We start from the raw sequence: 26,720 nt of genomic DNA, 5'->3' as shown, positions 1-26,720 counted from the left end.
TCACAAATACAAATTAGTAAACTGCATTTATAACTTATTGTTTTTAGGTTGGCCAATTAAACTCCTCCTCCTCTCCCAGATTAAATCTAACACAGAAGCTGTTTTTTTTTTTTCCCTTTTTTTAATTTCATTCAAAATAAAATTGAAATTAAAATATAATTTTTTACGACAAAACCATATGCACAAATCCCATTGTTAAATAAAACATACGCAAATAAAATAAAAGAACACAATCATTAATTGTAATATACTAAACAACAAAGGTTCAAAAAGACCATCCTTGAAGCTGTTAGAGGTGCTGATGTTTTTAGCAGCAAGGGGGGCCCTTAAGTCAAATTCTGCTCCAGGCCTCATACAGCCTTGGACCGGCCCTGCATGATCAGTTAAATCCGCTGCTGCACTTCGCACAGAGAAGCACAACAAACGGGAGATTTAATTGAACTTAATGTATTAGTAGCTCTTCCATTTTGTGTCTGTTAATTTTTTAATAAGCGCCACAGAAACTGTTTTGGTTGCTGGAGTTTTAAGGGACGAGTTTCTCAGATCTTCACACGCATCAACTCTGGCTGACTAAGTGGACAAAGCATTTGATAAATAGAGAAATAATACTACTAATAATAATAAAATAAGACTAAACCAGCATGATGCGTGATATGTTGAGGTTAGCGCTGCTTCTTTAATCACTAACGCTCCGGCCAACCGGGACCACAGTTTAAACTTTCGCCTCTGTGCCTCATTTTTATTTCAGTGGCTTAAAAATAACAAAATAAAACAGATATTTATAACAAAAAACTAATCAGTGTTTAATCAGAAACACTTATATTGTGATAGTTTTTCAGCCATATTGTCCAACCTGAGGTGGCGTTGAGAAGCTACGATACAAAAACAAAATAAAATGTTTAGACGGAAACTGAAACTAAAGTATTGATCTTATCGCGTTGGTATCAATATTATCGATACTTTTGAATTGATCCGTCCGTTTCGGAGCTGCTCTCCAGCTTCAAACATTTTCTCAGGTTTAGTGCTGCTCCGTTTTCCAGGTTGAACACTTCAGCACCTTCCTGGGTCACAGCGGCGCCGTTCACGGCGTCGCCCAGAAAGGAGAAGTCCCAGAATTCCTCACCGTGTCTGAAGACGGTTCCCTGAGATGCTGGGCCTGGAGAACTGGTACATCTCTTCACCGTGCAGGTGCTGGATTTGAACAATCACTCTGGTAGTTGGCAAACATTTTCCATCACTTGTGCACAGACACTTCTGCGTACCTGAAAGGCCCCATCTCAGCGCTGTGCTTCTCTCAGACTGCCGACTTTATGCTTGTTGGCTACGAGTCGGGTCTGCTGGAGCTGTGGAAGCAGAACGCTGTGGTTGACCACAAGCAGGTAAATCCAGTCCAGGTGTTTATGTTGGTTCTTGCAGGATAGAAATTGAATCCAATTTCAATTTCCTGACTCTCCTGTTTTCCAGGAGAGTCAGGAAAACAACACACCAGGACGTTTGTAGAGTCCTCAAACTTTAATTCACTTGAATATGAATATTTATGAATTTGTATATTTATGAATTTTGTGCAGCCTTTTATTTCATGGTCTTCTTTCTGTGATTGCATCTGTTTCGGTTCCAGGTGTTGGACGGACCGATCACGGCTGCCTGTTGGATGCCTGATAGCCAGTTTGCCGTCTCCTACATGAACATCATGGTTGTTGATGTGTGGAAGCTGGTGTGGAACCAACAACGCACCAAAGTCAGGTAAAAAATATTTTAAAAATAATAATAAATCAGTGTGAAAGCTCCTTCTAGAATAGAATAGAATAGAATTCAACTTTATTGTCATTGCACTGTCACAAGTACAAGCAACGAGATGTAGCAGCCAGGAATGAAGTGAACAAGTTTTCTTCATGATCCTATAAAGATTCATCATTCAAAATTAAAATGGTTAATTATTTATTTGATCATTTTGGAAGATAAGGAAGCAGCTCAGTTATGCTAGCTTGACTTTGACAACCTTAACATGTAGATGTGCTGCAGAATTTGTCGCTGAATCGAATAATTTTGTCAGAAAACTATTCTGACCAAAGTAATCAATAAAAGTCCTATATTGATGATGTGGTGAGTTGGTGTGTTTAAACCAAGCAGTAAATGTTAATCAATGTCTGTAAAAAGTTTGTATTTCTTCTGCTGCTTGTAGCCTGGTGAAGGCGAGGAGCTACAAAGTGAGAAACCCGATGGTTCGCCTGTTTTACTGCTCGCTGCTGGTTGGCGTCACCTACCAAGGGATGCTCTGCCACGTGGCCAAAGACGAGCTCGACAGCTGGAACCAACAAAACTTAAAGTAACTTTTTGTTTTCTCAATTGCTGATCCGAAATGAAGAATTAAACTTTAGTGATGCAGATAATTATCTTTTTTTATGTGCATCTTTGTTGTGTATGTCTGTTGTTTTCAGCTGGACTCAAAGCGTCGATATTCTGAGTGTCGTTCGTAATGATGAGAAAAGTGTGTGGCTGACTGGTAGAGGCGACGGAGAAATTAATCTGGGCTTTTTTGTGAGTTTCTTTAATACACTGTGCAATAATAAAAACTACATCGAACAGCAGCATCAGTTAAAAGGACAAATCACCAACAGAATAAGTTTAAACTAATCCTGTCAGAATAAGCAACAAATCAATTAATCACATGATAAATTAAAGCAAACTTTGGATGATTTGTTGTTTTACTCTTTCTACCAAAAACTGAAAAATAAAAGTCTTGAGTGTGGTGTTTTGATCTTAACTAGTTCTTTTTAAGGATAATTTTGTTTACAGAAACTTGATAATTCATTTTATTTGTTGTTTCTGTTGTTTTGTTTATTTTGGATATTTAAAATGTCTTCCGGTTCCAGAGTCAACTGTTCTTGAGAATTAAAGTCTGAGAATGTGTTCTTGCATTATTATGCCATTACTACTATATTAGTTGAAAATTGTCACAAAATAACAATATTATCGCAATAATTTCTACAACAATTTATTGTCCAGCAACATTTGTTGCCTAGTTTAAAGATGTTTGGGTCGCGATCTGCACATTCATTTCAGTATATTTGAACTTAATTGAAAAGTTAATAGATTTTCAGTGATTTAATTAAAAAAAAAATGTCTCTGCAAAAAGCAAAACAAAAAAGAAATAATATTCTGACTTGAATTATGGATGTAGCAAGAGTTTTATTTCATTTTTCTTTGATTTGATTTCAGTTCGGTTTGGGCCCAGAAACTACTCTACACTCATGTTTTTGCTCTATGAGCATGAAGTTCAGCAACGAGGAGGAGGAGGAGGAGGAGGAGGAGGAGGAGGAGGAGGAGGAGGAGGAGGAGGAGGAGGAGGAGGAGGAGGAGGAGGAGGAGGAAGAGGAAGACAAGGAGGAAGAGAGGGAGGAAGACGAGGACAAAGAGAAGGAGGAAGAGAAAGACAAAGAAAAGGAGGAAGAGAAGAAGGAAGAGCAGGAAAAGGGAAGCCTGATAACTGCCATGACTGTGGATAAAGGTACCAAAAACATAAAATATTAAAAACTTGGGTTTATAACAGTAACAAATTTAATTCAGTCAGAATAATACACCAAATCCAAAAACATGGCTGACATGGTTCAGCAGTGAGATTAGTTATAACTGTGTTTTCCTGTATTTTAAGAAAATAACTATTTCAGCAGTTTTAATGTGATATTTCTGTGTTTCAGAGTTTGTGGTGTGTGGAGATGAAGAAGGAAACATGTGGTTCAATCAGCATCCAGATGTTTCCTCCTGGAGCGACAGAAAACCTGTGAGATCCTCTCCAAAATCACATCTGATCCAAAACTACCTTCACCACAGGCCAGATACCATGACTGCTACACATTTTACAGTTTTATATTGTAAACATTAGGAGAATTCACCTGCAGTACCCACCTTTCAACACCAGAGGGCAGCACGGAGGCGTTTTAGGCAAAATATGGCAGAACTAAGCAAATGTACAAGAAACGCAGAAATTTTTCATCTCCACAAGTTGAATATTTGCAAGATAAAAAACTGAGAATTTTTTTGTTTATTCACGGAGATTTTCTAGAAAAAATCTTGAGAATTTCAGGTTTGAAAAATTTTAAATATTTGACTTTTTCCAAAAGTCAAAAACTGTCGACTTTTCTACCTACGAAATTTTCACGTTTTTTTCCAGAAATCTTCTGAGATTAATATCTAAATTTCTGAGCTTTTTGGCCAAAATTAATTAATTTCTTATTTTATCTACAATGGCCCTAATACGCCTTTTATGAATAAACTTAATTTGCAGGAAGGGAGTTGAATAATTTTAAAGTAATTTTATGTGTCCCTGCAAGTTTTTGTAATTGGTCTTGATTGAGATTAATAATTAATAACCTTCTTCATCCTAATGATGATGATGATTATGGTGGTGATTTGTCCTCAGGCGCATCTGGACAGGATCACTCACCTGAAACTCACCGACAGCGTCATCATCTCGACCTCCTACGACCGAACGCTGAAGCTTTGGGACAGAAACACCAAAAAACAGGCGAGCCGCGACCTTTAGGGTCAAACCTGCTCCTTCCTGAAAAACACACTGATCCATCTGTTTTGCTGGATTTAATCCTCTGTTTTCAGTAAATAATCTGTGCTCTGATTGTGTTTCAGGTGGGAATGTTTGTGTGTGGAGGCCCGGTTCTGTTTTTGGAGCTGAACCCAGGAAAGCCCAGTGAGCTGGTCTGTGCTGACGGACGGGGGAAGATTTACTTCCTCTCCTGGAAAGATTAAATCTGCTAGTAGGGCTGGGCGATTAATCAAGTTTATTGATTATTGGAAATTTTTATGTTAGAAGATTTAATTTCTAGACAATCTGGGGTTTTTTTCACCATGCCCTCTACGGCAAAATATTAGGGCCACGCTAAGTTTTTTAAATTAGTTAATTATGAGAAAAAAGTCCTAATATGACAAGAATAGTCGTATTAATATGAGAATAAAGTTGTACTATAATAAAATAGGAGCGTTAATGTTACCAGAATAAAGTCGCAATTATTATAACAACTCTTACATGAAAAATAAATTAAGAATATTGAGCATCTTGTGAATTTATACTTTTTCAGTTTTACAAATAAGGAAATACTTTATCTGTTAATACATTAGCATCAAATTATTTCAGCAGAAGGATTTGAGCAGATCGTGCGAACGACTGAGTTTATTTTGAAGAAAAAACAAAGTGAGCTTCTCATGTTGGATCTTGATGATTCTTTTCATTAAAATAACTTTTTTGTTGTAACCTTTTTTTTCTGGTAAAATTGTCTTTATTCTGCTTTATTATGACTATTTTTGTAGCTAAACAAGAATTAAACTCATAGCTTGGCCCTAATACGCCGTCGTACAACGCACAGAAGGAATAATTTAAATAGAAAAAATACTTTTTAAAGTATTTTCTATCATTTATAGTTTCATTTTTAGAAAAAAAAGTAACAAAAGATTAAAATTGGATTTGGTAGAAACAAAATGGGAGATTATCGCCCAGCACTTGCTGCTAAAATTAAACGGTAATAATTAACCAGTGTGATTACCAAAGATTTGTTTTTGTTTTACAACGTGCAATACCTGAATACTTATTGCAAATGAGCAAGCATAACTTCTTGTGTTGTTCTGTGTTTGCAAGGCTGGGAATCCGTGGCTTTATATTGTGCCTGATCGCATTTATTTGATTTATCTTCAATAAATGGGGAAAAAAAGATATTAATTAAACCTTTGTTCCTCTTTTCTTGCATTAAGTCTCATATTTTCTTATTTTTAACAAATTCTATATATTGAAATTTAACATGTTAAATATTTAACATATAAAGTATTTTTAAGGAGATAATCCAAAGTACAATTTTAGTAATATATTTAATTTATGTATATTTTAGAAAATATTTTTTTAAGAGTGTGTCAAAAATGTAGTTTAAAACTAAATATTAGAAGCAGGTTTTAAAAATGTATTTCACATTTTGAATATCATCTTGAAAAATACACCAGTTGATAAATTAGAAATAATTAAAATATACTCGGGTACATTATTTTTTCACCTGTGTTACCTGTGCAGTTCTTATTTATAAAACATTTACAGTAAACATGATTTATTTTTAAGGTAAGGCTCATTTTTGTTCAACCCTAAGCCATAATATTTTATAAAATAGTTGAAGTTGTAGATGGTAATATCTGGTTATCTTTAGTGAACTATAAACAGATCCTATAAATGTTTTAATCCTGTTCAGTTGAAAAGGTGAGTGGATTACTTTGGAGATGGTGATTCATTGTAAAAGTAATAAAGTTGCAGCAGAGAAATTAACACATTTGTTGTTTTTAATTTATAAGAAATGCAAAATATCCTAAAATACATTTTAGAATATCGAAGATGCAGGATAATTGAAAGTGTTTTTATCTTTGACAATCTGTCTTGATGCATCGTGTTAAAAGAAAAGAAAATACTTTATTTATAAAGACATTTACAAATCTAAAGACTTTTTTGTTTTTGGCTATTGTAAAAAAAAATTTTTTTAAATCTAAGATTTCTCGTTTTCTTCAGATTACCCTTAAAGAAGAGCAAACCACAACATTGGTGTGATATATTAAGTCTGCTTAAATTTACTTTGCCTGAAGAGTTTTAAAAAAATCAAAGTTCTTTGAGATTTAAATTGGAGGAGGCTGAATTTTGAGGCTCGTCTTTTCTTTGTTTTTGTAGTACTCGTTTCTACCACTGGAGGCGCTGAAGTACAGTAATAAGACCAGGCAGTAAAATCTCACGTTCTGATGCAAGTACCTCTAGCGTACTAGGTATATACTTGTGGTTCATATTTTAATTAACATCTATTGTATCCCACAAGTCCCAATTTAGTTTAAGCATACTTAAAATACACTTTTATGAATTGTTATAACTGAAATATAGTATTTTTGGTATTTTACTTAATTGTTAAAAGCATACTTTTAAGCATGTTTAGCAAATTGCTTGCAGCAAACTATTATATACTGAATTATCTTGATGCTTTCCCGTGAGCCAAGTATACTTCACTATGCTGCTAAGTAAATATAACCCATAAACAGTAAACTTTAAGTACATTGCCTCATTTTCAGTGTAAAATAAGCACACTGGAATAAAATACTTTTTGCTAAGGGAATGCTTTGTTTTACTTAATGTGTCTCAGAGTCAAAGAATATTTTCTAGTGTTGGATATTTTATATTTTTATGTTGTCCTTGGGTTCTGTTTTTAACGACTGGAATTTAATTTTCACAGTTCAGCATTTCAAAATGTAAAGTTTTACTGCAGTTTTCTAAAGACTAAAGTTGTTTATTTTTTTTAATCCCCGTTCCTTTATTATTTATTCATTTGTTCTACAAATTTATCTGTAAAATACATAAAATGCTGATCGGTGGATTGATTTAGTTTTCGAACGACGCTTAGTTTTCCGAGTCATCCTCAAACGCAGCACCACCTTTTCCAGGTGAGACTGACACGCCCCTCTCTCCTGGACCACAGGTGAGAGAAACTAAACGGGATCCTCCAGTTTGAAGGACGTCCGACTCAGAAATAAAAATCCTTTTTGAAGACAATTTAGATTTATTTTTATTATTTTAAATTCACAGATTGGATATTTTTTTAGATTTATTTTATTCACCTCAACGGAGGGATTTGAAACCGATCAGGAGGGTTAATGGTGCGTTAATGATCACATGTTTTAGTTGCTGTTCATACCGGCTGAGTAGTTATTAAAATTATTGCCCTTGAATCTGTTTTGCCCTCATCACTGTCTGACAGGATCGATAGGATCAACTGGATCTGGACGTGGAGTGCGAAGATGGAGGATCTGCTGCTGTGAGTAACTGTTTGTGTTGTAAGTTAACTTTTCCAGGTTCCTGGATCCATAACGAAGCGTTTTCCTTTTATTTAACCTGATGGAGACCCGGAATTAACTGGTAACAGAATCTGGTACCCATGTGGTTCGGATACAAACAGGTGGAGTCAAAAAAAGATCCTTTTTTTAAACGTTTGTTTTGTTTCAAAGCATGGCAGCCAGGGGCGGCTCTTGTATAACTGGCGCCCTGGGTGGACAAGCCCCCCCAAAAGCACTTTGTTGTTTGTTTGTTTGTTTGTTTATTTGTTTTCTTATTTCTGTTCTCTCAAGTTAGTCTTAGAAATAAAATGTAATAAATTGCATTTTTTTTTGTTTTGAATCCACAGTGACTCATTTATAGACCCGATATCTATAAAAATAAAACTACTTTATTCTTTTCATTAAAACATGTGCTTATTAATGAGCAAGTTAAAAAAATCTTTATAAATCTTTATATTTTTTAATGAAGTATTTGGGTATTTTTCACAAATTAAGGAGAAATTGGGCAGGAAACTGATGTGTGGATTGGTGTAACATCTGCTGTGATGATCTGTTGTGGTGCAGAGTCAGCTTAGCCAACAGGCAAATCTCTCAATTTACCGGCTGATTTATGGTCACAACCCTGGATTAAATAAAAGATGATGGACAGACGGGTGTATTTGTGGCCCAAAGTTACTCTGTGCTTCACAGTTACGTCCTTGTGGGGAAAACCTTTGGGCACCACTGCTATAGAGGAAGCTAATTTTTATAATTATCTATATATGAAGGCCATATGTGTGGATTATAACAAAGACAGTTTGGTAAATTGAGAGATTTGGTTTCAAACTTGCGCCCACATTACTGCAGATAAACTCCCAGTTCATCTTTTCCTCTCTCTAGAAGAGGCACTGTTATGCAAAGTCAACTTTTTGAGCTTTACATCACCTTATATTTTGTTATTACCACATCAAAAACAAACTTATGTTGCTTTGATTCTTCCATGCATGTTTGTGAAATCCTTTAATCTCCCATGGCAACCATCCAGGTGTGTCTAAAAGCTTGCTCTCACCAAGTGACGCCTATTTTCACTGCGGTCTCCAGTCGAGTTTCGCCTCACAGAGCAGCTCCTCAATGCCCCCCCACTCAGCTCCTCCAGACTAGCGGCAGCAGCAATGAGCAAACATCTGGTGTCTGCTGAGCTCATCATATAAACTACTTCTCAGTCCAGTGTTCCTAAGAATGGTTGTAAACGGCATAATGGAGGAGCATGGCTGACATGCTGAAGGCGGAGTGTCGGAAAGAGCAGGAGTTTCTTAAAGAGACAGAGACCCAATTTCAAGATGTTAAATTGCAAACTCAAATTTCTTTCATTTTTAAATATACAGCATTTTTTATAACAACTCAGTTACTTGATTGTGCTAATAGAAAAACACAATACTGACCTTTTAAACAAGACTCTGTGAGCAATAGGAATAATGACTAGCTGGAATTTCTCATTAAGAACATGGAGCCATTTTGACATTCTGCACTGTTTGCCTTTAAAAAATGAGGTAATGCAATTATTTTACTCAGGAAGTTAAACAGAGCAATGTTTTACTGCCATCTGATCTTCAAGGTTAGACATGAAACTCAGGCCTGGACTTGCCGTTTGGACCTGAAACACATTCTGATGATGCTTTAAATCACATCCTGCTTATTATAAACGCGCTGCAGGACCAGTGAGGGCGTTTCTCTGCTCCTCCTCTTGCTTCCAGCATAAAGCCACGTTGTTCGGTGGGGTGTTCAGGAAATCATCCAAGACTGCACAACCATCTCCAAAAGCACAGGTAACATGTTCTATATAATAACTTCATCTTTTATTTAGCTTTGCAAGTTTTAATAATTGTTGCATAGAATGCCTTGAAGTTTTCACATTTTGTCACAAATTTCTGTGGGTTTTATTCAGATGTTTTTGTGTTTAAACTGCTGGTCAGTAATTGCTTGGTCTGTAATAATTACTAACGTTTCAATCAACAACTATTTAACAACATTTTCAATTCAGAAGACCATTTTTGCAGCTAAATTATTGAATAAATAGACATACGAGCTATATTTATTGTTTTTAAATCTGTTGTTTAGGTTATTCTGTTGTCAGATTGGGGCAAAGGGCTATTATGTGTTTCTGATCATTCATGCAACTTCTTTGGGAAAATACTTTAGAAATGAGGGATAAGGACGTCTGTTTGCACAAACCTGTTTAGCATTGAGATGCTACTTTAGGCTTGAATAGCTTCGATGATATGCTAACTCCTTTTAGCACAACATGAACACAACAATAGTCTTTCCCGGCGTCCCATCAGATAATTGTTGAAGCAGAAATTAACCCCCAGTTAGCTAAGTACTACTTTACTACTTACTTTACTTTCACAACACCCTGGATCGTCCGCCAGCAGTGACAGCTTAGCAGACAATAAATCATCAAAGGTATTGCTTTGTTATATTTATGTGATTTTTATTTATTTATTTATTTTCATACACACAAGCTGGAAATTCGAAACTTTTTTTCCGTTTAAGGATAAATCAGGATTGTTTGGTGGAATACTGAAGCGATCGCCCCGACCAGGACAAACCCACAGGCCGTCTCAGGTCAACAACTTTTACTTTTCATTAAAACAAACAGTAAAAATTATATCACCTACATTTCTGTGTTCAGTAAAATGATGCTATGTTGCCATGTTTCATCCAGGATCTTTCAGCTCATGATAAAAACCACTCTGAAAGCACCAACACGAAGGTGAGTCTCATCCCATCGGATTTTGATTTTTGCTCTGAATTCAGCATTTTAAATAACTGCAACACAAATTTTAAGACTAAAACACAGCCAAATGGGAACCAGTCGCTTCAGGAGAGGATTTGGACCAGTTCAATATACTATTTTTTTTATGCTGAGGAGTTTAGTGAAATGCTAAAGGCTAACATTAGCATTTCACTCAGCTTTGATGAATCGTTGATAATTTGGCCTAACAAGTTTTTTGTTGTGATTTGTGGTTGTTTTCCTCAGTCATCAGTCAGTGTGACCAGTTCTAATCTGATACTTTAATATTAATTCCACCTAAATTTTGAGAAGTAACCCAACAGTTTATTAGTATGACATGGTCAGTATTGTGATTGTGTCTTACTTAATGCGCTCCACTGTAGCTGTGTTTCTATTGACCATGAAATAAAAATAAAAAAATAGAATTAAGAAAATAAATTTGCTTAATTTTTAAAAACTTGATTTTGTTTTTGATAAAGCAAAATAAAGTTTTTGTTTTGTTTTTCCACTGTGTCAAAATTAGCGTATTTCACAAAACTGCAGTGGCTCATTGATACTTTGGCTCACAAAGTATTTCGTCATCGTTCCGGTTTATCGTGTTCGGACAAAATTTAAAGAAAAACTTCCCCTGCCTCAGAAACTTGCCACTTTGCTTTGAACATCATCACTTTTAATGAACAGTGTTTCAGCAGCTCTCTAAAAATCTCCCTCACACAGAAAGACTTAAGGGAATATTTGAACGCACTATACACAGCATTATACATCGTTATAAAGGGTGAAAAACAGTTAAATCATTAGGGGAAGTGTAGATAATCAAAAAATGCCTTCATTCCATTACCTGTATGTACAATATAGCTAGATGAGAACATCACTGATTTCAGTTGTTTGCTGCTGTTTCCTCTGCTGTCCTCGACCATCTACAGTGTTTTTAATCATTATATAGTCACCTAATCTCACCAATGTTAAGGTATGTGTACCAGGTATCCAGATATATTTTGTTATCCGGCGCCTCTGAGCTTTTTGTTTTTGTTTTGGTGAGATCAAATGTGCCAGCATCAGCGATTTGGAAGAAGTGCTGAATCAGCACATCTCTGCCCATCTATCCGACTGCTGCAACAGTTGGAAAAAAAAAAGCCTCTGTTATTTTCACTGTAAAACATTGCAACCTAAACCAATGTTCTGGTTGTATTAACTCTTTTATGGTGTTTTTGTTCAAAGGAGTCAGCAGGGAAGGTGACAAAGTCTCCTAAATTCAATGGGATGAGAGCAGCGTCGAAGGTACTTATGTTCTCTTCTAGTGTTATTCAGAATAATGTAGGTTGGTTACTTATTTTAAAAATGTTCCTTTAGGAAGATTTGTCTGCACAAAGCGAGCTGTCGAAAAGCAACGACAGTCTTTCCAAGACCAAAGTACGAATTATTTCAAACTAAAGGCAGATTAATTTAAATGTTCAGGATGTGTTAAAAATCTAAATTTCTGTCTTCAGGAGCCAAGCGGGTTTGGTGCAATCTTTAAAAACCCTTTTGGAGAAAGAGCGCCATCTCAGGTGGGAGCTGTAACTATTAATGCATCTTGCTTCTGCAATATTATTCTTGATAATAAGTGATTCATATTTCTGTCCTGCCCTCAGGAGGATTTATCAGCAGCCAGTGAGGTTTCTGAAAGCAGTGAGAATCTCTCTGAGAACCACACAGAGGTGAGGTTTTTATCTGATAAATCCAGACTCAGAAGCATCGGTCTGTATCGGTCATAAAGGCGAGTTGCTGAGCATTGATTTAGTTTGGCTTTTTCTTTCAGGAAACAGGATTCTTTGGTGGCATGTTCAAGAAAAAAGTTGCAAGCTCTCAGTCTCAGGTAAATACAGTTGATAAGATGTGACATTTTGTTCCAACTTTAGATCAGAGAAAACATTACTGACTTGTTTCAGTTACCAAAAAATGCCAGAACTCTGATTTAAGAGAGATGCCACGCCCAGCTAAACCAGTTACCAGTCAGGAAACCAGTAGAGTTAGTTTGTTTATCTAGTGACCATTTAATCTGGTTACAGTGAATGTGCTTCCAAAGCGTTCATCTGTTTTAAACTCCACTGCTTTTCTAGGATTGCAGCTGTCAACAGGATGTCAGAGTAACATCTGTGCATCATTTTAATGCTTCCCTCTGTAGAGCATCTTGGTTGAAGCCATGAACAAACTGAATCCGTTCTGCTCTGCAGCTAAAGTAACTATCCTGATGGTGCATAAATGTGCTGGTGGCGTTGAGGGAAAATCAGGGCTGGGAAAGTGTTGCTGATGATGATTGATGCTTATCCTGAAAGTTTTGCATCATAAAGCTGCTGCCTCTTGCTACATATATCACCGTAGCTTGTTTTCTTTTTTATTACTTGAATGTAAACACAGAGAAAGGAAAAAAACTTTTATGTAGGATAAGATGCTGTCATTTCTATGATGCCGCTGCTCATGATGCTGCTGTGCTTTGTGTATTTTCTGTGACAGGGTATTATGACCATTTTAATTTAAAAAAATCATAAAATTAGGAGCATAGAGTGATAAAATTATGAGGATAAGTCATATTATGAGAACAAACTTGTACCCGAATAAAGCCGTAATATTGCGAGAGAAAACATGAATGAAGTTGTAGTTTTTTGTGAGCGTAAAGTTGTAGTTTTGAGGATAAAATCGTAATAAAATAAAATCTTAATACTACAACTTTATCCTTTATTACTTTGACTCAAAATATTACGACTTGATGCTCCGTTCTAATTTTACTGAAAATCAGATTTATGAAAATCTGATGTTTAAATGACCATAATTAGCAGCATGGTCATTCATGCTGCTGCTTAAATTCAGACACAATCTGTGTCTAAATTTAGACTCCAAAGCTCCCGGCATCCGCAGAAGAAGAACGTTGACGTCAAACAGCAGCTCTCTGTTTACGGCAGTAATAATGGAGGAAGCCGTTTATGGATTCGCCTTCGAGGCGCGGCTCCACCTCAGAGCTGCTGCTCCTGGGAGGTGGAAGTTTCCAAGCTTCAGCCTCACAGAGCAACCCACACTCAGCTCCTTCAGACTAGCCAGCAGCAATTAGCAAGCATCTGGTGGAGCTGCGCATCTGCTGAGCTCATTATAGCTGCTTCTCAGTGAAATGCTGGTAGAAATGTTGTTAAAGGGTTAATAGAGGAGCCATGTTGTGATGACTTCCTGAAGGTGGAGTCTCAGAAAGAAAAGGAGTTTTTAAAGAGACAGAGGCCCAATTTCAAGGCATTAAAATACAAAGTCATATTTGAAAGATATAGCATTTTTATAACAACTGAAAGTAAAATAGTTACTTGATTGTGCTATAAAATGGCAAAATGTTCCTGCAAAATACAAAATACTGGCCCTTTAAAAAGGACTATATTATCTACTTACTATGTATATTCTATAGTAAGTACATAGAAAAAGACTTTACGCCACAACTCTTCAAATAGGAAATATAACGTTTGATTTTATGTTCACTTTAGATCAGTAGAAAGTCTCCAATCAATTTCTCTGCAGCTGAGAGAAATTAAATGTTTCTTCCTATTAAAAACAACAAAAAACATCAAATTAAATGAGAAATCACCAGCTTAAATGGAAGCTATGGCAGCATTTCAGTGAAACGCAGTGAAAAAAAACAACAAACGTCTTTTTGTCCTCTGCTCAGAAGGACACTGAGGACACGCAGACCTCTGCGGAGAACGGGAAGCAGTTGCAAAACAAGGCGGATCTGGTGAGCCTATTTTTTCCTTCGGTCACAACTAATCGATGACCACAAACAGGCATGTGGAGCCGATCAACTTCTTACAAAAATACCCTCCAAACTGAAGCTCCTCCTCCACACTTCCTGCTGCGTCACTCTCGTTTCGCTCCTGACGGCTATTAAATCTTCACCTCCTGTTCTGGGACACTAAGTCATTCACTCTGTGTTTTTGTCCTTGGCAGGTCAAGAGTAATTTGATCCAGACAGAAGGGAAGGAAAAGGGTGAAACTCCTCCAGTCCTACGCAGACCAAGAGTAGAGGTTTGTTTGCAGCCGCAAATATTTACAAGTGGTTCTTATGAAAAACATTCTCGGTTCTGCTTTAAATCTGTGCTGGGACTCCAGACAATGAAGACGACATCCATGCATGAGATGGAAAAACCAAAACCAGAGGAGAAGGTGCTTTTTGTTTCCTATCTAAACTTGTGCATTGCTCTTTTTTAAATAATGTAACAGTTTAATTTTTCTGTGCAGAAGGAAAAACTCCCTAGAGAGAAGAAAGAAAAACCTTCAGACCCTCCCGTTGTTCCACCCAGACCATCAGAGGAGGTGGGAAATCTGCTCTTACTTTAGTTATATTTTTATTTTTTATGTGCCATCTGTTCAAACAGCTTATCTCAGTTTAAGAAAGCTGCTGTGGTTACATTTCAGGAAATGAGCAAAACTGTCAGACATCGCAAGAAAGACAAGCAAGAGGTTTGTACAGAACGTAAAAATGTCTGATTATTTCTCTCTTTGGTTTCATTAAAGTTTCATTCTGACTAGTGAAAATAAAATCAAGCTGCTTTTTATGTTTACCTAACATTCTGTAGGCATTTAACCTCATACAAAAGCCTTTAGGTAAACTTTACAATGAGGCTCCCCTTATAGAGGCATAATAAATAGTTCATAGATATGTTATTAAATTATCTCTGAACACTTTATAAAGCAATAACTGTTTATTATGCATTAAGTAAGGCCGGGGAAGAGACTAAATCTACTAGTTTCTTGCCAAATACTGAGCCAAATCTGTTCATCTATATATTTATCTAGTTATCTAAACATTTCAGACTACGTTATAAGCACAGTAAGCATTGGTAAACAAGTTTTAGCATATTGTCTCCTTCTCATCCTTAATTAATGGATAATAGTTATTAGTAATTTATGAAGTGCTTATATTACATGAATAAACACTTTTTCATCTGTATTATTTTGGGGCTTTTTCATTGACTTGAAGATGGCTAACCTGTAGTTATAGATGTCTAGATATTAAAAGAAACTTTGCTCTACGACAATATTCTAAATTTCCAGTGAAGTTCTTCTGCCCTGCAATCTCTGGATGCCTTCCAGCTCAAACACACCTGAATCAAAAAGCTAAATTACCTTCTCTGCATATTAACTATTTATTTACTCAAGCTGGAAGAGAGAACAAGATTTTCAGCAGGTAATAGGAAGGCTGAACACGATGCAGCAGAGTAGCCAATTTTCTCCATATGAACTTTTAACCACATGAAATAAGATGGATAAGGAAATATCTGAAGCTTTTTGGCAAATACACAAACTCCAATAGCTACATAATCACTCTGTTCAATATGAGATGCTAAAGACTGTTTAAATGGATAATGTCAAATTATTTTAGTTGTTTTTAAATCTGCAAAGTCACGTTTTACAGTGATTGCTGTATTTCACACCTGCAGCTTGTTACGCCTGCTTCTAAAATAGATTTTTATCAACATTTCATGGCAGAAAGGTTAGAAAAAAATACTTTAATATCTTCTAGATTAATGCAGATATTAAATATCAAATTAATGCAGGGCAAAAATTGGAGTTGGCTACTGTTGGTGTAGGGAGGTGAAAACTTTAGAGAGAGCAAAATCTGATACAAAACTGATCAGGTGCGTCTAATTGTTTTGGTTTTATGTGCGGAAAGAAAATAAATGTCTGCTGAAGCTCCACTGATGAGACCATATTTCAGAAAGAGATGTAGTTTTTTTTCACATGTAAAAATTGTTTCCAGATTTTTTTTAAATGAACTAAATATTTTATTTTATTTTATAAATTTACAGCAGAGCCAATCAGGACAAGAAGCCACTGGTTTGACCAAAGACAAACCAGTGAGTGAATCATCAGTTTCGGTTTGAACCTTGTTGCCCAAACAAACAAAATAATCCAAGACTTTTATGAACTTTATAAAATATATTTTTCTTCTGCAGTGTTCATGCTGTCATTGTATGAAATGAATACGTCGAGTATTTGCCGTTGCCGTTGGGTTATGATCCAACTTTTCCAGCTCCTGCTTCTTTATCACCTGCGTCATGCTAAACCCATGCAAGATACATGTGACTTCCTCAGGCTGTTGTCAGAGGGAGTTCCTGCAAGCTCATTGTTACACTGCAAAAACAAAATCTAATTGAGGATTATTGTCTAATTTCTAGTGCTAATGTCATAGGGCACTTGGAATAAGAAAAAATTAACTTACAAGTAACATTTCAGCAAGAAATCGGAGCTTGTTTTGAGTAAATAATTCCTTATATTGAATTTTAAAAAGACGCCAGTTCCACTAGCAGATTTTTTCACTTACAAGATATTTTACCACGTTATAAGTGAAATAATCTGCAATAACTAGTGTGTTCACACCAATATTAAGGAATTATTGACTTAATGAAGCTCCTATATTTTGCTGAAAAGTTACTCACAAGTTAGTTTTGTTTTATTTCCAGTGTACTAAAATGTTTGCAATAAAAACAAGACAAAATACTTAGTAACATTTTGTGGGGAGATTTATCTGTTCATATTAAGTTGCTTGTGTTAAAACTTTGGACTCTTTGTTTTTGATTTTTCAAGCATGAACATGTGAGTTTTCAGCTGATTTTTAAAGGATACAATATGGATTTTATAACTGGGAAATCTGAGTCAAAAGCAGAAAGTAGGACAGGACATTTGAAGGAATAAACAGGCGCATAATTGCGTGTGGATGATGTTTCCTGATGAGTTTACAGTCCAAACTAAAAAACTGGAGCATGTTTGACTCAGATAGCAATCGTTCATTCAAGGATAAACAGCAGCAGTTTCAGTGAAATGTAGTTTTTCAGGTTTCTTGTGTGACTTAGACCAATGTATAATGGCAGTGCATGTTTCTTTTTTTTATTATTCATCTGGTAGAAACAAAATGTTTGAATAGCTGGTACACATATCTTTATCTGAAATTAAAATTAGTTTAAAGTAAATCATTTGTGAGGGGGTAAATACGTTTTCACTGTGCTGTATCTGCCAGCAGGAAGTCACTTTGAACATTTTTATGACTAATTATTGCCATAACTAACCATACATATTTTCCTACTACTGCAAAACTTTTCAAAATTATGCATTAGTTTGGGGCTATCAAGGTCTGACACGCCTGCATTTGAGATTCTTATTTAGAAAATAGAAAGTAATTAGTCCTTAAATTTAGTAGTAAAGCTAACAACTCTGTGTTATGAAAGAATCTTCAGCCACTTTTAAAGTTTGTATGGAAGGATTTTAGTTATTTTTATAGAAATAATCAAAGGGAGAGAAGGAAAGCACTGCTAGCTTAGCGCCGCTAGCTAACTGTTGCTAGCTTTAGTATCTAGCATCTGCTTTAAAGCTTCTTGAACTAAAGCAGTGGCATACAGATTTTTTTATCAGTCATTTAATCATGTCTACCTTAAAATGTAATATACTTTTGACTAATTAATCCAAAACTGAATATTTAAATACAGTTTGAGAACATTTTCTTTGGCATTTGAACCATCTTTGTCTCATAAGCATAAGCTAGCTAGCTAGCCTTGTTCTCAGGAACTCTGTATTTTGTATTGCCTCATGTTTTGCAATGTTAATGCTTATTTTAGGCTGGGTCTGATGATGAAGTCAGAATTCTGAGATTAAAGTCAGAAAGTCAGAATTCTGAGATTAAAGTCAGAAAGTCAGAATTCTGAGATTAAAGTCAGAATTCTGAGATTAAAGTCAGAAAGTCAGAATTCTGAGATTAAAGTCAGAATTCTTTTTTTTTTCTCGGTGGCCCTAATCCTCTTCCGTAGAAAAAGCCAAACGTCAGACATTAAAAATCATGCTTTTGTCTTTTTAATTGTCAGGGAGCGTCTGATGATGAAGGGCTGAAGGATGAAGATGAGTCATCGTCTAAAGAGGAAATTAAAAATGATGACAAGGAAAAACCAGAAAAGGTCTGTTTTGTTTTTTGACCTTTTTTGCTGCTTATGAACAAATGTTAATTTGACTAATATCTGAAAATAGAGCGTTTCTGTATTTCAATTAAAAATAAAATCTAAACTTTTTTTTTCTTCTTCTAACCCAAATTCAAGAAGCCAAAACACAATCCTTTCATGCCTCGGCCTCAGGTAAATATCAAAATGTGACTTGTATAATTTGGTCTCACAAATTCTCCCATCTAAAAATAATTTTACAAATAATAAGGTGGAGATGATTTTTGTTTTCTGTTCGGAGAGTTTTTAGAAAACATTTTTCTGTAAATTTGCCATAATGGCAAACATATCATTATGGTTCTTTTTTATTTTATTTTTTATATTATTTATCACTTAATTTTACAAACACCTAATATGCATCTGTTATAGCCAAATGTTTTATTTTGTGGCTAATTATTTATTTTTTTTGTCAGGCTGCATCTGATGATGAGGGACTAAAAGACGAAGAAGAGTCTTCAATTAAAGAGGAAATTAAAAAAGATGGGGACAAGGAGAATATGGACAAGGTTAGGTGTAAAATATTAATTTAACCCTAAAAGCTGCAAAAGGAACTTTGTGTTTTAATTTTATTGACATGGCCTGATCCTGTTTTTGTTTGTTTTTAGCCCAAAGTCAATAAACCAAAGAAGAACAATCCTTTCATGCCTCAGATCAAGGTAAGAAAAAAAAATTGGGAGTTATTCAAACCTGTTTGTGTCCATATTCAAAAGTTTCATACATTTCTGATTAAAAATGATCCACTTTAGTTTTTATTATTATTACTGGAGAGTCTATATTTACAAAGCCGTTCTGCACAACTCTAGGTAACTGTACCTTAGTAAGCTGACTCATCATCATGGCTTCTTTTCAGCTTCTTTGACTAGTCCGTGCCTTAATTTGATCGAAAATAAAAATAGGACACAGCATTGCAACATGTAGATTTCACTGCAGCTTTCGTTTCGTGCCTTATTAGCAGTACATCTTGAGGTCTGAGGGAACACTTCTCAGTTAGATGTTTGAGATAATCTATTTGTACCGATGCATCCGTAGGACGCAGTTCTGATGAAACTGGGTGATATGTTTAGTTTAAAACTACAGACAACAGTTATGCTTCAGTTTCAGCTGCATTTATAACTCAGAATCAAGAAAAAGTTCACAGAAGTTGTCAGTTGAATATTAAAACCAAACAAAGAAGTAATTAAATTTATAATAACTAGCATTTGTTTATGAAAAATGTGTTTTAGGTTTCCAGTAGGTGGCGTGACATGTTTTTGAGGAGTTTTTATGTCATCTTTCCAGTAGATTGTCTGGTTTAAGGTTTCCAGTGGCTTGAATGTCATGAATCCAGTACTTTTCTGCCATGTAGTTTACATATTTATTAAGGTTTATATCGGTTTTTCTGTCAGTTCAGTTCTTTGCAGTTTGTGCTTGTAAGATTTCTTTTACATTTTTCACATCAGGTTTCAGTTCTTTGCATGTTTCAGGTGTCCCTTGGTTACATGTAATTTGCACAATTAACAATTCCAGTAGTTTGCTACTTTAATTGTTTTCCAGTAGTTTGCTACTGGAAAACAATTTTCAAGTTTTTTCTGCATGTTTGCATGTATGTTTATGACTGTAATTCTGGGTAATACCGCAGGTGACACGCTGTAAAATTTAGTAAAAACAAACAAACAAAAAAAAAGCATTAATCACAGTGCAACCTGTTTGATTCTTAAAATATTCTGAACTGTTTCTGTACAAGAAGTAACTGCTGCCGACTGAAACCACTATGTGGCCTATCAGAAAAGTATTTATGAGATCTCATGACTGTAAAGATGGTGATGTGACGCCTGGAGCATTTTTATACAATCATAAATTCAAAGGTTATGATTGTATAAAAACTTTGAAACTTGCTGCATTGTTTGGACTAGTTTTAATTTAGTTGTTGATGTAAACTCTTTCGTTGTCAGGTTATTTAGGTGAGGTTAGTCCAGCACATTGTGGACGATTCACTGCAACCTGTCTGCACAGTCTGAAAACCTTTAGCTGACCATAAATCTAAACTTTGTACTTCAAAATCACCATCACGACAGACATGATTTTCTGTTTGTTTTGTTTGTTTTCAGGCCAAAGTCATTCAGAAGAACAGACCAGGCGGAGCTGCAGCAGAGGTGGAAAATATTTCCTTTATAAAAGAAAGTTTTCGGTGTATCTTTTGTTTGTTGCTCTTTTTCCTCTCTGTTGCATGAAACCTACATCTGAAGTACATGATATGTTTTGTTTCAGTCTTACTCTTTGTGTTTCAGTCACTTGACTCCCACCCTCCTCCACCCTGAAAACAACCTCCTATTCTCCCATCACACACTTCGCCTCCAGAGTAAACGCTCAGTTCCCAACAGAGACTATTGTTGTCAATGTTTTTCTTTTTTTTTTGCTCCTCTGCCACTGCTGACATGAAACCCAGCCCACACCGTCATACGTGTTTGTGCGTGCTCATGAACATGAGAAGATGAGAAGATTAGGCTCAAATGTGCCCAGACTTGTTTCTCCACTTCTTGTTTTCAGCGGCTTCATGGAAGCTTTTGGTCCTTTTTTGACTTCTGCAAACGGCCTAAAGCAGTCTGCAGAATTAAAATCGTTGTCACTCAAACTTCCTCCCTTTTCTCTGAGCAGAAATAGCGAAACCAAGAAGCCATGACTTCTCACATGCTGGTTTTTAAATTTACAAATGTCTACTTAGCATACGCCTGTCACTGTTCTTCTGTGCAGAATTGTTTGTAAAGTTACGCTTATTCCCGTGTTTTAATTTGTTTTTGTCTTGTTTTCTCAGAATGAAGAACCTCAAAGGTCTTTATTTGACAGGCTGGAGGATTTCCGTATGGAGCCCTCAAGGCCAGATGAAGGCCAGGTTGGTTTCTAAATATGTTGACAACTCTGGGTCTGTTTGCCCCTTTTCCAGTTTCTTCCCAACAATACATAATTTTAATATCTGTAAACAAACCTGTTAGCCATTCCTACACTTGTAATTAGTTATTGTATATTGATTTATATCTATTTGCAGTCAACTGTTTAAAGAATTATGACAATTGAAGTTTCAAGAGATTCTGAAATCTTTGTTATATTGGTGTAATTTTTGATTTTACTGAACATTTTGTGGTTGCAAGGAGGAACTGTGGTTAGCACTGTTGCCTTGAAGCAAGAAGGATTGAATCCCACCTGGGCTCTTTCTGCATAGTGTATTTATGTTCCCTCCATGTATGTGTGGTCTCTCTGGGTTCGTTTGTGGAGGGGAGAATGCGCAATCAAACTCTGGTTCACCTTAAAACCTTCAAAACCTTGGGTCTCGGTTCGGTTGAAGTGAACTCTGATGCATTTCGAATGCATATCTGAACACCAAGCGGACAGGAGACCGCTCCAAAGGCAGGAAGCATACTACAGCGCAGGGCATTCTGGGTAAATGACCCAGACCCAAAAACAAAAACAACCCAAAACAAACATGAGTCAATGAAAAAAGAGGAATTCTACAACCGCTAAAATCTGACGCTACTCCATTTTTGTTTGCTTTTTGTGAATATGAAAGGTGCGCTCAGTGTCTTCAGACCAACTGTCTGTTTTCTGACCAGCTTTACAAGTCAACAATAGCAACAAGTATGTAAATAAAAATCTGTCTCTTTTAGGATGTGGAGGATCTCATGGACTGGTGGAACAATGTTGAATGTAAGTCTTTTTTCTATTTGTTTTAAAATATTTCTCTGAAAATATGAGGAAAAGTGTTTTTAATATCCTAGTGTTGTTTTCATTTAAGTATTTAACTTACTTGAGTAAAATCAAAATACTTCCAGTTGTCCTTACCAATGTCCATTTTTAGAAAAAAGACTATTTCCTGCTTCAACAAACCAAAATCTTTTAATAAACCTGCTATAAAACCGTCATGGGTCACTGGAAACGTCGGGAACAAACGCTGACCTTGCTAATGTTCACCCAGTCCACTGGGAGCTACAGTTTATGGTTGTCATAGCAGCACATGGGTGTACCGCAATGTCAACATGCTGTTGTCTTTGTGCTACCCATGAAGTGATTCATAACATTACTCTTTATTGCTTTTTTTTTTTTCCTAGCATGGGAGGACACGCCTCAAGATGACGACATGACAAAAAAGGAAGAGGTCAAGTAAGTTGAAGCAGAAATGGACGTCAATTAAACCTTTTGAGTGACGCTTTGCAAATATTGTTCACTTATTATCTATAATCATGCTGATAAACTGTATTATAAACTGCTCCTGAATTTATTTACACTGTGGAAGTTAATCACTTCTGTAGTTTCTACAAAACTTAAAAATCTGTCTTAACATGTTTTAAAAAATTCTCTGGTCTTCATAGAACATCAGACCCACTCTGGCTCGCTGTATTTATTCTAACAAGAGAAACATCAAGTTGGTGGTTAACATCAGTCCTGCAGCTTTCGCCCCTACACATTAAATAAATAGAATAAATAACCCGTAACTAACTACAGAGCAACAGTTAACAGAAACAGCTAACAGTTGTAAAATGAAAAAGATGAAATTTATAACATTCATTTTAAGTTAAATGAAATAAAGCAAAATTAAAAATACAAATGCTAAAATATTATAGTAGTTTAGAAAACACCGAGCCAATCCCGTTACATACCATAGTTACAAACTGCAACAGAAAAAGGGGGAGGAGCTGGCAGTTACTGGTTGCTATGGTAACCACCAACTGCCAAGAGCAGCAGAACTTAACTTGTACCAGTAAAAATCAGGAGAGAATGACTTTCTGACTAAACAAAAAGAATATGAAGAATAAGTAAACAGTAGACAAAATAAGGATAAGTAAACAATAAGTAAAGAGATTTTGATAAATTTCTCATCTATAATAGAAAAAAATACTCATAGAAATTAGATGAAAGTGCTATTTGTTGGTTGTCACGTTTTTAGTCATCATCTTTTTCTTTTGTCAGGGCCTTCGCTGTAACTGCAGATAAGGTTCAGAAGGGAATCCGAGTTTTCAACAAGCTGTTCTCCGAGCGAGCCGAGAGCCTCTGGCAGCATGTCATCGACCTCAACACCATCGCCGACGGCCTGGACAAATTCAACAAGAAGACAAAGATCGCACAGATCACCGGCGGCTCCACCAGCGCCATCGGCGGCGTCACCACCATCACTGGCCTCGCCCTGGCTCCGTTCACCATGGGAACCTCCCTGATTGTCACAGCCGTCGGTTTAGGTGTCGCCACGGCCGGTGGGTTGACTTCGGCCGGGGCCGGCATCTCCAACCAGGTCAACAACTCTTTGGACCGCAAGAAGGTGGAGAAGATCGTCAAGGACTACCAGGAGAAGATCGGCGACCTCAATAAGTGCCTGAAGTTCATCAAGCAGGGAATAGAGAACCTGCGCAAGTTCGACCTGATCAAGATGAAGAAAAGCGCGTACAACCAGGACTTCCCCGCGCTCACCAGTCAGTTCTACGAGGACGGCGCCATGGCGGGGAAGGCCATCCTCATCAACGCCAACGAGATCATGCGTGTGGTGCAGATCGCCAACGTGGCGGGCAGCACGGCCGCCAGGGCGGTCCAGATCGCCAGCATGGCCACTGGGGTCCTCACGGGGCTCTTTGTCGGTATGGACATCTACTTCGTAGCTGAAGACTCTAAGGAGCTGAAGAAAGGGGCAAAATCAGAGTTTGCAGCCAAAATCAGGGAGGTGACCACACAGCTGCACGACGGGCTGGTGGAGCTGAACACCATCTGGGAGGAGCTGCACAGCACCACACCAGAAGGCAACGCAGGCGGCAAAAGAGACAAGTGAGAAACATGATGAGAGTTCAGATGAGGATGAGATCGACCGGATTTAAAAAAGCTATAAAAAAGGACCTTGAGAACCAGGAATATGTCTGAGTCCAACAGGCTATTATGGGATGCTGCTTATAAATGTTACAGTAAGAAATTAACAACAAAATTTTTGGTTTATTGAGCCTGTCATAGAGGGAAAAAATCAGGGATTGATTCATTTTTCAAAGTCATATTTTGTCAATGTTATTCTACATTTAAATAATATAGTTACAAACTAAATATTGAATTAGGCTAAATACTTAGTTTACAAATCAGATGCCAATTAAATACTTAGTTATCCAAACTGACAAAGTATTTAGCTTGCTACTTAAATATTTAGTTAGTACTCTAGCCTGATCTGCTAACTAAATATTCAGGTTGCTAGCTAAGTGTTTTAGTTAGCAGGCTAACTAAATGGTAGCTAGCAAGATAAATATTTTGTTAGCAGGTCAGGCTAGGATGCTAGCTAAATATTTAGGTAGAAAGCTAAATACTTAGTTTGGAAATATCTCGCTACCTAAATATTTAGCTGGCACGTTAGCCTGGTTTCTAAAAGATTATTTAGCTTGCTGACTAAATATTTTGGTCCAGGCTAAATATTTTGTTTGAAAAAGAAATATTTAGTTTAGAAATTAAATGTTTAGTTTGGAAAATAAATATTCATTTTGGTCCTAAATATTTAGCTTGTGAATTAAATATTTTGTTTGGAACTATGAGATGTATAAATGTATGAATAATATGGTGAAAATGTGACTTTGAAAAATGAACTACATTTTTTTTCTGTATGACAGACTAAATAAGCCGAAATATTGCTGTTAATTTTTGTACTGTCTAACTTTATAATCCGCTCCCCATCGCAGACTGCGTTAAACGTTTAAGTTTTAACAGGACTCTTTAAACGTTACACATTGTGAACTTATTTAAAACCTCCTGCTGCTGTTTCCTCTCCAGTCTCATTGAGGAAACTTTCAAATTGAATCGTTCTAATCAAAATACCACATCAGCAGGAAACCAACCTTAAACTGCGGTTCATAGAGAAAATCTGGAAGGTGTGCCATTGTGTGTAGCGTCTTGTTTCAGAAGTGAGATTTGAAGATTTAATTGATTCGATAGATTTTTACAGACCTTTTTTTTTTTTAAAATAGGGTCACCTCAATTTGGGATTTTTACGTTACATTATGATGGGTGCCTTTTTTTCAATGATGCCTTAAAACGGTGGCTGCAGTCACTGGGTGTAATTTTTAAACTATCAGTAGTGAAATTTTTTTTAATAGAAACTGGTGGATATGAATCTGGATTGATGAGAAATTGTTTCAGGCTTGAATAACCCTAACCCTAGCTACATATTTTGAATAATCTTAAACATTTTGCTGAGTTTTGCAACATTTAAATCTGCCTCCTTATTTTATCAGTTTTAAGTTACATTTTAGGGTCAAAACCGTTAACAGATGAGGTCACATGTTGTTTCTTTGTTGACTAATTCAAGATGAAGAAGTCAAAAACAGATTATTCTTTATTTTAACGCACTTTGTTAAAATGTGAATCAGAGTTTAGAGTTTTTACACCATTTATTTAGTTTAGTTCATGTTCTTAGCCACTTCTTGTTCTCTGTTGTCATTTGACAAGGATAAATCTATGAACGTTGTTTTTATCTCAGCAAAAACTTATTAATCCAGACTTTTAAATGAAATATTAGCTGGTAAATCTCACCCTGAATGATTATGAATGTCACTGGTTTCCATCACTAAATTCAAGCCTGTGAATTTTTAAAATATAAATCAGCCTTATTGAATTGTTTAATATCAATTAACTGGTACATTTGAACTAAGTTAATTTAAACCAAACAGACAATTGTATATCCACTACGTGAGGTATGCAAATGATGATATTTCCCTCTAATTGTACTGTTACTTTAAAGTTAAATGTCTTCTTTAGTTCTGGTGTCAGCTGCACTGTTGCCTGTTGGAAGCAAATGTTTATTTATTGGTCTTCTTTGTTCTGTAAAGGCTGGATTAGAAATACTTCTACGTGCAATAAACTGTCCATGTGAGTTTAAATACATTTTTATTATAAAACTAACAACTAGTGGCGCCACTTCTGTACATTTCGGAGGTTTTGCTATTGAACAAGCACTTTGAAAATAAAAATAAATAAATTCATTATATAAATAAATCCATAATCTCTGATCCCAAATTAGCTGCCTTATAGTCTGTTTTATAGAGATCTTTGCGAGGGAAGAAGTGCATGCAAAGTCCAAGATTTTTAAATTATTTACAGGAATTACA

At 36.0% G+C, this 26,720-nt stretch overlaps 2 protein-coding genes across 9 annotated transcripts in view; both read left to right on the top strand.

Moving 5' to 3' along the window:
* Positions 1–5,745, top strand: part of tep1 (telomerase-associated protein 1) — a 39,064-nt gene extending 33,319 nt beyond the window's left edge. The window contains exons 48-58 of one of the 5 annotated variants that reach the window (XR_003595943.1): positions 1,041–1,167; positions 1,249–1,379; positions 1,619–1,743; positions 2,183–2,326; positions 2,439–2,538; positions 3,220–3,303; positions 3,376–3,508; positions 3,699–3,781; positions 4,421–4,525; positions 4,645–4,851; positions 5,464–5,745. Coding sequence is in view for 3 of the 5 variants with exons in the window: in XM_028020965.1 (XP_027876766.1) it covers positions 1,041–1,167; positions 1,249–1,379; positions 1,619–1,743; positions 2,183–2,326; positions 2,439–2,538; positions 3,220–3,303; positions 3,376–3,508; positions 3,699–3,781; positions 4,421–4,525; positions 4,645–4,764 (1,152 nt within the window). In the remaining 2 variants the exon portion in view is untranslated. Of the gene's footprint in view, positions 1–1,040; positions 1,168–1,248; positions 1,380–1,618; positions 1,744–2,182; positions 2,327–2,438; positions 2,541–3,219; positions 3,322–3,375; positions 3,509–3,698; positions 3,782–4,420; positions 4,526–4,644 lie in introns of those variants that run through there. The other 4 variants (XM_028020965.1, XM_028020966.1, XR_003595944.1 and 1 more) reach the window with 4 other exon arrangements.
* A 4,676-nt stretch (positions 5,746–10,421) lies between these two features.
* apol1 (apolipoprotein L, 1) lies at positions 10,422–24,591 on the top strand. 4 transcript variants are annotated; one of them, XM_028021499.1, is made up of 22 exons: positions 10,422–10,462; positions 10,553–10,609; positions 11,849–11,908; positions 11,981–12,040; positions 12,118–12,177; positions 12,262–12,327; positions 12,429–12,485; positions 14,313–14,378; positions 14,591–14,668; positions 14,753–14,806; positions 14,882–14,956; positions 15,035–15,103; positions 16,453–16,500; positions 18,499–18,588; positions 18,727–18,762; positions 19,041–19,133; positions 19,233–19,283; positions 20,715–20,759; positions 21,419–21,496; positions 22,266–22,305; positions 22,707–22,758; positions 23,566–24,591. In XM_028021499.1, the coding sequence occupies exons 3-22, from the start codon at positions 11,891–11,893 to the stop codon at positions 24,410–24,412; spliced, it is 1,983 nt and encodes a 660-aa protein (XP_027877300.1). In that variant the 5' UTR covers positions 10,422–10,462; positions 10,553–10,609; positions 11,849–11,890; the 3' UTR covers positions 24,413–24,591. The 4 variants fall into 4 exon arrangements, with proteins under 4 accessions (XP_027877300.1, XP_027877297.1, XP_027877299.1 ...); XM_028021496.1 differs by lacking the exon at positions 10,422–10,462 and having other exon boundaries at positions 10,557–10,609; positions 15,059–15,103; XM_028021498.1 differs by lacking the exons at positions 10,422–10,462; positions 16,453–16,500 and having other exon boundaries at positions 10,557–10,609; positions 15,059–15,103.
* The last annotated feature ends 2,129 nt before the right edge of the window (positions 24,592–26,720 follow it).

This window comes from Xiphophorus couchianus, chromosome 6, assembly GCF_001444195.1.
Source record: "Xiphophorus couchianus chromosome 6, X_couchianus-1.0, whole genome shotgun sequence".
Classification (NCBI taxonomy): domain Eukaryota; kingdom Metazoa; phylum Chordata; class Actinopteri; order Cyprinodontiformes; family Poeciliidae; genus Xiphophorus; species Xiphophorus couchianus.
Note: the sequence above shows the minus strand (reverse complement) of the source record. Positions and strands in the feature narration are given on the sequence as shown.

Coding starts and splice junctions, on each gene's coding strand:
- apol1 (XM_028021499.1), top strand. Junction 18,589..18,726: donor ACAAGGAAAAACCAGAAAAG/GTCTGTTTTGTT, acceptor CCCAAATTCAAG/AAGCCAAAACACAATCCTTT. Junction 22,759..23,565: donor ACAAAAAAGGAAGAGGTCAA/GTAAGTTGAAGC, acceptor TTCTTTTGTCAG/GGCCTTCGCTGTAACTGCAG.